The sequence below is a fragment of the Puma concolor genome, chromosome C1 (genome assembly GCF_028749965.1).
Source record: "Puma concolor isolate L17-30 chromosome C1, mPumCon1.1.hap2, whole genome shotgun sequence".
NCBI lineage: Eukaryota > Metazoa > Chordata > Mammalia > Carnivora > Felidae > Puma > Puma concolor.
In genome coordinates, this window is record NC_141674.1 from 214,733,125 (window position 1) to 214,743,484 (window position 10,360).

A 10,360-nucleotide genomic window follows, 5' to 3' on the forward strand; every position below is an offset into this window, starting at 1 on the left:
AAATGGAACTGTTCTTAAAGAATTCTTTTTTAAGGGAATTTTCCTTCCTGTTCTATAAACTAAAATTGTGCTTCTCAGTCCTTTAAAATTGGTATGTGACAAGCAAAATAAAGTACCATATGTTTGTAAAATATGTGTTGTATTTCCACACTTAAGAGTTTTGGAATGTTAGAACTGTAAGTGACCTTAATGATCATTTGGTTTAATCTTGTTATTTTATAGGACACTAAGTCCCAAAGAAGTAACTGTCAGGAATCAATTCTTAGTTATTTGGTGTTTTATAATTTGTTACATGTAATTGTTTTGGAAAAACTTACTAAGCAGCTTGTTCTTATTTTACAGAACTTTGAAATAGGATTTTAGACTTTAACTTTTATGTTAGAGTAGACTCTTTTTTAGAAGGCTATTAGGAGATTAGCTAAGTAAGAAAGATAACTTTGTCCTCCTATTTCAGTGAAAAGATTGAGGCCAATAGGATGATCTGTCTCCACTAATAAGCCCCTCATCCACGAATTTTATATACATTTATTCATGGCTTTGCCTCATTTCCTTCTCAGGTAAAAATTTTCTAATCAGACAAATCTCTTTGGTTACCAGCAATATAAACCTCCACTGATTGACTTTAAACAAAATGTTTACTGGAAGTAGTTTATACAATTAAAGGAAAAGCTGATGAACCAATTCTCACAACAGTTAAGAGCCAGGGCAATTCTAGAGATCTAGATAACAGGAACTAATTGTATCATTTTTCTAGGGCCCTGCTGTCAGGATGAAGGAATTTGAAATGTTTTTTGTCCTTGGGTCATTTCACTTAAGAAAGATTGGAATTTCAGAGAAAGAGCATTCAGTTGGCCTGTCTTGGGTCTCACAGTCCCATACTTTGGGTAGGAGAAAGTGGGCACGTATTAAGTTGGCAATTCCACCAAAACTAACCAGTGGGAGAAGAGTATTTCCCAAGCAACGTTGAGGTGCTGTCTCCTGTAAAAGGAGACTGCACTCAAAAATGACAGATGACCACTAATGTGTCTGTCTTGAAATAAAGACCAGCTTTTGCCCTTGACCCCGTTTTTCCTACTTCTTCATGACTGTGTTCCATAGATACCTTTTCCTCCTCTCTTCAGCCTCCTTCCCCTTAGCCAGTAAGCATATTCAGGTCTCACCTGTCCTAAGAAAATCTTTCCTTGACACTTGCTTCTCCTTCTTAGTTATCATATTTCTCCCTTTCTCATGTAAACTTATTAAAAAAGAGCTATACCCTCTCTCTCCACTTTATCTCTCATTCACTTCTCAACTTACTATTATTTTGCATCAGCAAGCACCATTCTTTTGAAACTGAAATTGCTGAGGTTACCACTGGCCATCTGAGTCAAATCCTTTGGTCATACTCACTAGGTCAACTGCCCTGCATGTTTAATATCACAGTACATTTTGAAGTTAGAATAAAAGCTTGGATTTTTAAGTACAGTATTCCAAATCACTGGAACCCATGCTTTTTCCCTAGATCGTTCGACATGGGGGCAGCCTGGGCCTGGGTTTGGCTGCCATGGGGACTGCACGCCAGGATGTATATGACTTGCTAAAAACAAACCTTTATCAGGATGATGCTGTGACAGGTAAGTGATTCTTTGCAAAGACAACTCACTTTAGGATTAATTAACATGACTAAATTTGTTTTCTACTTATATTTTGTTTTGTCTTGTTTTTTAAGTAGTTTGAGAGAGAGTGTGAGCAGGGGTTCAGGGGTGGGGAGAGGCAGAGAGAGAGAAGAAAGAAAGAACCTGCGCTGTCAGCATGGAATCTGACGTGGAGCTTGATCTCGTGAACTGTAAGATCATGACCTGAGCTGAAATCAAGAGTCCCAACATTTAACCAGCTGAGCCACTCAGGCGCCCCTCTACTTCTGTTTTGTAGCCTCTTAAAAATCTAATAGATTACTTGTATAGGGAGTGGATTTTGCCCCATTTGTCAAACTCATAAAAATAGATTTTGTGACGTATAAGTTTTTAAAAATGATACATCCTGTGTGTGTGTATAATTGATTTTTGCAAACAAATTTATTAGGGTGATCTATTTGTATCACAGAGCTATCTGTACTACTTGGTGATAACATAGAAAAACATCATTGTGTCTCTTTTGAAATCACTGTTGGATTGATGGTACATTCTGTCACGATTTAAAAGGAAAATAGCTATAAATATATGGATGTGCTTTTTATCAGCTGGCTTGAAAAAATGCCTTCATTTTCATTTAATAGATGTTTTGACAGTTGATGATAGTAAGTGCCACTTCCAATAGGATATGTTTTATTGAGTTTACATATGTAATTTTATTTTTTAATGTTTATTTATTTTTGAGAGGTAGAGAGAGCGAGCATGAGTCGGGGAGGGGCAGAGAGAGAAGGGGACAGAGGATCTGAAGTGAGCTCCGCGCTAACAGCCCAATGTGGGTCTTGAACCCACAAACCTCAAGACCTTGACCCGAGCCAAAGTCAGACATTCAACCAATTGAGCCACCCAGACGCCCTATATTTTTTAATGTTTTATTTTTTACTCACTAGGGGAAGCAGCTGGCCTGGCCCTAGGTTTGGTTATGTTGGGCTCTAAAAATGCCCAGGCTATTGAGGACATGGTCGGCTATGCACAGGAAACTCAACATGAGAAGATTCTGCGTGGTCTTGCAGTTGGCATTGCATTAGTGATGTATGGGAGGATGGAGGAGGCTGATGCTCTCATTGAATCTCTCTGCCGTGATAAGGTGAGACGATACATTGTTTATCCTTTTCCCCCTGTACTCCCTCATGCCCTAGTTATCACCTGCATTTACATAAATACTTTTCATTAGAAATTATCTCTGTTCTTGACAGAACGTGTAACTATACTCGTTGATGAAACAAGGTATATAAAGCCTAATAGAATGTAGGAAAGAAAAACACTGATTAGAAGGGATGAACAGGACTAATTTGAGGATTTTAAATTTAACCAAGATTTCAGACCAGTAATTTTCAGATAAGCAGATCCAGAAATTTACAAGTTGATTTCTTTTAGAAATAGTATTTTTGGAATTATCTCATAATCATTTAATGAGATACAAATTTATTGTTTTTGCATCAAAAACCAGTGCCAATCCCCATGCTTATTTATTTGGGTAAGTGTTTTTCATTGCCTTTTGTATTGTTTTATTTTGACAGTGGTATTGTATATAGTGGGTACTCAGTGGTAAATAATGCTGTCCTCTATAGTCTTGATAAAAAGAACTACTACTGTATTAAATGATAAAGCTACTGATTATTTTGCTCAGCTCTCAGACTCCGTATCTCTTCCATTCACTGCTCATCAGTGCCCAAGAATTAAACAAGGTAAAAGGAGGTTACAATGTGGAATTAGAAGCGAGCTTCTTTCTTATTCGTTTAATAATGGAAGTTGAGTGTCAGAGGATAGTGTTGGTATTGGACTTGAGTTTATACTTCCTAGTAAGTGTGAGGCAGTACAGGCATGTTGCACAGAATGTTGGGAATTAGAAGTTAACTCCTCCTGTATTAGAGTCTTTTATTTCCACATTTGTTTTAGCAAATTACCAACCACAAAATAGTTCTCCTTAAGTTTATTGTTTCCATCGTTTCCTACCTAAAACCAACTCTCCTGGTGGATGCCAGTTACTATTTGAAATGCTAACTTGTCTATTGATGTACATTATTCTTCTTAGGACCCAATTCTTCGACGATCTGGAATGTACACTGTAGCCATGGCTTATTGTGGCTCGGGTAACAACAAAGCTATCCGGCGCCTGCTACATGTTGCTGTAAGTACTCTTTCTTGGCTGGAGGGGGAAAGGAAAGTTTGCAGATGGACACTAAATGTCTAGGTTATTGCAGCACCCACACTACATGATCACCACCAGTGATCTCGGGTACAGATTATCATTTGCTGGACACAATCAGCTGTAACCTAAGCACCAGGTTCACTTGGCTTTTCAGAAGGATGTAGTACAGGATAACAGTAAGTCGATATGAATAGAAGTCCTTAAAATCATTCAGGGGCAACTTCTGAAAACCTACTCCAAGGGGTATCCTCATTTGTAAGGAACAAGACCACATGAGTGTGTGCAGCCACCCTAGGATAGGGAAATCTAATGAACAGTAAAAATCACTTCTTTTTTACAACCTGTGAAGTTAGCTTCCAGGCAGCCCTAAGTGACATGGTCTGTTACAAGAGATACATTATACAGGAAAGCCAGTGTCCGTGTTTTCCAACAGGCTTTTCCCACTCCTAGTCCTCCCAATCCAGATGGAGTTTATGAACAGTAATGTTGCCTGGTAACACAGCGGACATTGTACATATGTCTTCACTTAGTAGGTTTCTACCATCTTGGTGCCAGGAGAAGGTAAACCTCAGGTCATCTTCCCATGCAGAAAGGGTTTAGAACTATTATTATCTTCTTCCCAGAAATACTCACATTCCGCTGTATTTATTATTAATTAATCTTTTATCAGTGCAACATGTGGTATGTTGTAAATATTAAATGTTTGTATTTTGCTTGAATTTAGGACATAGTTTTTTGAAAATAACTTTGAAGAAATGGTTACATTTTCAGTGTAGCCCACAAAAGCTATATAGTGCAGCTGAAATAATCTTTAGAAGTAGCCCTGAATCCTAAACTTCACCAAGCTTAAAAGCCCTGAAATGAAAACCATATCAGATGAGTTTTTCTAAAGTAAGGAGGACATTCTAATTAAATAGCAATAAATTAATGAGGTCTAATTTACATTTGAATGATGTGAGCCTCATATCAGTTTATTCTAGTAATGGAATGCATGGTATAATGTAATCCTTTAAAATTTTTCCTAGGTAAGTGACGTTAATGATGATGTCAGGAGGGCAGCAGTAGAATCACTTGGGTTCATTCTTTTCAGGTAATTTCTAATTTCTGGTTCTCTTTATAGTCCTTTTTTTTTTTTTTTTTTTTTAAAGTAACTAAACAGAAACTAGTGTCTGAGAAATATGTCTAGGTTCAGAGTGAAGACCATTTAACAATAAGATTAGTACTGTTCATCTGAAAAAGGAAGCAAGTGTGTCTTGAGATTCCAAGAACCTATTTGAGAAATAGTAAAATGACTTTATTATTTGTTTTTTCATAACATTCAGTGTATTTGTTTAGTTTTTTAAACCCAGATAACATATTTAGTACTACTCTTTCCATGAACATTGGTAATTCAAATTGGATGCTGTCTCTTACACAGATTTGTAGAGTTCTTGAAGCTCTTTAATGAGAATAAAAGGTAATGGACTTTGTTTAAAGAAGGCTGAAAAATTTGCGGAGTTAAGAAAACTGTTTTGGACTTGAGATTTGGAGATGCCTTGGCTTAGTACAGTTGTGATGAAGAGGACATACTCTGAAACCAGTCTGCCAGGATTGAATCCTGGCTCTGCCACTTACAAGCTGAGTGACTTTGGGCTTGTTACTTAGCCTTTTTGAATCTCTGATTTCGGGTACAATAATAGTGCCTATTTAAGAAATGTGTTTTTAGATGAATAACTGAGTTAATATCTAAAGCCCTTAGAACAGTGTCTGGCACTACTACGTATTATTTAAGCGTGTGATAGTGGTGGTAACTGTAATAGTGGTAGTTGCAATAGTACTTCTTGCAGTAGTTCTTCTTCCTGTCTGCTTATTATCTCCAATCTCATACCATTGTTTCTTTTAGCTAAGATACTTTATATTAAAATCTAACAAAGGCAGATTAAAAGAGCTTCATTTAGCTCTATTTGTACACTGCTTATAACAACTTATTTTTGATGAAATTACACAGTAAAGTTCCCAGGATATATGTTAGATGAGTCAGATGAGTCTCATTCATGTCCGTTTAAATCTGGGATAGATTTTCTACCCCAAGTCCCTGGGAGTGAACCTTTGTTGCAAAGGTCATAATGTAAGTTTACAAATATTGAACGTCCACCGTGAACTGGTTATAGGATCTTCTTCATAACATCTTGGTAGGAGCTTATTCCATTTATCGGGAAGTTATCCAGAAAGGCTGTAAATGATTTTATTCTTATTGTGGATAAAAATGTTGAGTAAAACAGCAAAGTACAGACCCATACGACATGCTAATAGGTTTCTCCTTACACCAGTTTTGTTAAATAAGGTTGTTCATACTAACCTCCTTCATTGTGTTGTCCTCAAACCCTTATTTGCTCAACTTGTTCACAAAGACAGTAGAGAGCTTTCTTGAAATCCAAAGACATAGTATTTACACAGATCTACTGTCTAACACCTCCAAAGTAGAATATGTGATTAGTTGGTTATTACTGCTTTTAGTAAATCCATACAAGTGTCAGATATTCATTGATTGTTTTTCTAAGATGACAGAGCCTATGTGTGTTAAGCTATTCTACATTTTTAAAAAAGATCTGCAGTAGACTACACGCTTTATTTCTTGATTCCTATTTCTCTTATCTTTTTTTGAACATCAGAACATTTAGCCACTTACAGTCTTTTTGTACCTTTGCCATTTTCTTTTTTTCTCAGATTTGTCAGCAGTGGTTCCATAATTACAACCACAAAGTTCTGTTTCAGGGAGGTGATTCATTTAGCTTAGAGAGTTGAACTCATTTAAGGCAGCTAGTCTTTTCACCCAATCTACATTTTGATCACTCTTTCCATTACTTTTTATCTTGCTGGTCTAAAACTCATTATCCTGAGGGAAAAAAAAAAAAGGAAGCAAAACAGAGGTTGAATAGTTCTCTTTTCTGCCTGTCATCTTTGGCCAAGTTATGACCCTAAACTTTCACTGGTTTTGCTTTAGAATTTAGACACAATGTAGGGTTGGGCATGGGTAATTATTGCCATCCAGAGAGGTTCTTTTGTTTTGTTTTTGTTTTTGTTCTAATTCTTATCAGAGAACTAGGTAATTTTGATTTGGAAAGTATATTTTTCTAGGAGTACCTTTAATAACTGTTGGTTTGTGTAAACCATCCTACTCATGATAGTCTCTGTTTTGTTGCTTTGTTGTCAGCTGTTAATTTTTACTGGTGATTTTCCATTTCATATTCTCTACATCAGTGGTCTAGTATGTATATTCTGCCACATAGAAAGTTGAGCTTCATGAAGACTGTTTCTCTTCCCTTTTTAACCTGACAGCACTTTGCTCTCTAACAAAATTCATTTCTGCCTTTGCATTTCCTGTAGTTCACACTCATGCTAAACTCCCAGTTTCAGCAGCAGATGTCTCCCATGAGCTGCTTTTAGGCTTTGCTAAGATCTCAGTTACTTAGGATAGATCCAGCTAATGAGTGGTTCTATGTGTTTGTTATTTCTTAGGGATCATTCTGAGTTTTATTTTCATGATAGGATTCTTTATAAGTAGAAGAAACTGGAAAAGTCTTTAGAGATGATTTTGTCTAAAAGTTACTTTATAGATGAAGAAAATTAAATGTAATCAACTTGTCTAAGAAATTGCCGTTGAAACCAAATTCTCTAAATTTTAGATTAGTGTCATTTCCCTGGAGGGAGAATCTTTAAAGATGAAAGAAACTTAGAAATATTTTTTTAAAAGAGAAGAAAATTCAATTCTAAAATAGTTAATAAAATTTCCCGTTGTCATAGAGCTAAATGGTAGAACTGAAATTCAAAACAGGTCTTGTTAGAGACCAGGGCTTTCTACATCATGCCTTTCTATCAGAGTACTATTTTCCTGAGCAACTCTCACGGAACATTTTTATTCTCAAATTTCCTCGTTACCTTTAATATTTGGAAAGTTTCTGTCCTTTCTCTTAAGAATAGTTAATGTTTTCTGGTGCATCATCATTTATTTTCTTAGAAATTGCTCCATTTTATCATTTCTTCCCTTTTAGATTTACTTTTTTTTTTTTTTTTTTTTAATTTTTTTTTCAACGTTTATTTATTTTTGGGACAGAGAGAGACAGAGCATGAACGGGGGAGGGGCAGAGAGAGAGGGAGACACAGAATCGGAAACAGGCTCCAGGCTCTGAGCCATCAGCCCAGAGCCCGACGCGGGGCTCGAACTCACGGATTGCGAGATCATGACCTGGCTGAAGTCGGACGCTTAACCGACTGCGCCACCCAGGCGCCCCTAGATTTACTTTTAAAATAACTGCAGACATTTCACCTTCTTGAACCATATTTTAAGAATTTATTTCTTCTTACTTTTTTAATCTTCCTTTCAAATGTACTTACTGGACATGAATACTGAAAATATGTGGGTAAACATGTATTTGTACTTCAACCACTAAGGTGAAATTGTCTTCGTGGGAAACTAAAAATTCTTATGTATGCTATCTCTTTTACCCTGAAGTAGTCCAGACAGTTATAATATTTTCACTGTTTCTTTCTCCTGATATTTGTGGGTTATTTGTTTATAATTTATATAAATATTGAGAATTGAGTTGAAAACATTCTTGCCAAGTTGAAATGAACCTAGTACATTTTTCTTTAATAAATAGGTGATTATTAGGCCCATTGTTATCTATCGAGTAAGCAGATTTTATCATAACAACTCTTTTTATGATACAATGCTTGGCATTGACTGAAACTCAGTTGGAACTGAGCATAATCTGAATTATTTTAACTTGACATTGGAAAGCAAAGTGAAGAAAAGTTAAAAGAAGCATTGGTCTTTATATACTTGTTAAAGTTAAGTTGCTATAATGATCTGATACAGATTCTTCTTAAAATTAGACAATCCTAGAGGCCCCTGGACATCTTTGCTATAACTTTACGTTATAACAATAACTGCATATTTTCCAATGTATACATTAATTTGCTTTCAGATACGGATGGATCTTAAAAGATATGAGGGAGAGTCTTGGTGCAGATATTTCTTTAGACCATAAGATATGTTTCCTTGAATATAAAAATGTTGCACCATTATAGAGTCTTAGAATTTGAAGGAACCCCAGCAATCAGCTAGTTACCACCAAGTGCATGAATCATCTTTACAATATCTCCATTCCGATTTTTTTATCACTTTGATACATATTGTCTGTATTCTGTTCTGTTTCTGCCTCATTGTCTTTGTGTTTAGGTTCTTGATGCTATAACTTCCTTATTTTATTTCTGTCTTTTTAAACCTTTTCTATACCTTCCCCCCCTCCAGTAATTAATAAATATGAAATTTAATGAAAGTTTTCTTCCAAAATTATTTTTAAAGACATACAGTCTACTCTTTTGCATAGTCTTTTTATTGCCATAAATGTGGTTAACATCTGAAATTTGCTTTCAAATTACAGATTTTTTAAAAGTATTTTGAAATGGAAGTGTCAGTTTTGTATCAAAATGGTAAAAGTTTGTGCTATGTTGTACTTTTTCAGAAATAGTTTATATTGGAGTTGTATTTCATTTTCTACAATCTTCTGGAAGTACTAGAATGATTAACTAGAGAAAGATCTCTCAGCTAACTATAAAGCAAAGATTTTTTTCCCCAGGAATTGAAGCTAACTAGTCATATAGTTAATTTTGTAAGTGTGTGATTGTTTAAGTACATACATGAATTTGGAGGCAGTATAGAGCATGTGAGAAGGTAGTCCATCTAATCTAGTTCGTCTAGGGGTAGAGCTTTGGCAGTGTGAGTGCCATCTCTAGATTTTCCGGAAACAGTTTTATATGCCTTTACATAGATAGGATTCAGTTTGTGATACTTTTAAAGTGACACCAGAAAACTTAATCTTCTGTGACTTTGCAAGAATATAAATCTTAATGTATGTCAAACCCATCATATTAGAGACTAGAACCAAAATAGATAACAATTTTTTTTTTTTTTTTTTTTTAGGAATGTAGATTATTTTGCCTATCTGAAATGGGCCACCCTTAATGCTGCTGAAGAATCTTAGACTGGTAGGGAAAAGTGCCTAAAGCTTTGAGATTTAGGGATTAAATTTGTAATCTTTTCTTTCTGGCAGATGACATAGAGCCCATTAGGTCTATGTTCTAACTGTGTTCTAGGAAAGGATCCTACCATGTGGAGAATATGTATCTGGTTCACTTATGCTGAGCTCCACAGCCAACGCATTTCTTGAAGTAATTTTCTTAAACTTAATCACCTGGAAAGGGACAGCGATACAGTAGTAATAAATAGGTTGAGACATAAGAATGGGTCAACACGAAAAGGAAAAGTTAAGATATGGACTGGCTTCACTGTAGACCCCCTCAGCCTAAATTTCTTTACCATTTATGGGAATAGTGTAACAATAAAATATCAAATGTAAATAGAATTGGCTAGCATGTACAGACTGTGCACATGTACTAATTCTCATAAGAACCATATGAAATGTAGATGAGAAAACTGAGAAATTTAAGTACCTCTCATAAATTCAGTCAGTTAGCTAGTAAGTGACATGGTTTGGAT

At 35.6% G+C, this 10,360-nt stretch overlaps 1 protein-coding gene across 1 annotated transcript in view; it reads left to right on the top strand.

Moving 5' to 3' along the window:
- The window catches only part of PSMD1 (proteasome 26S subunit, non-ATPase 1), a 96,416-nt gene that overhangs the window by 22,694 nt on the left and 63,362 nt on the right, over positions 1–10,360 (top strand). Inside the window, exons 13-16 of the mRNA XM_025935283.2 lie at positions 1,502–1,613; positions 2,558–2,754; positions 3,703–3,798; positions 4,845–4,909. Coding sequence (XP_025791068.1) covers positions 1,502–1,613; positions 2,558–2,754; positions 3,703–3,798; positions 4,845–4,909 — 470 coding nt within the window. The remainder of the gene's footprint in view (positions 1–1,501; positions 1,614–2,557; positions 2,755–3,702; positions 3,799–4,844; positions 4,910–10,360) is intronic.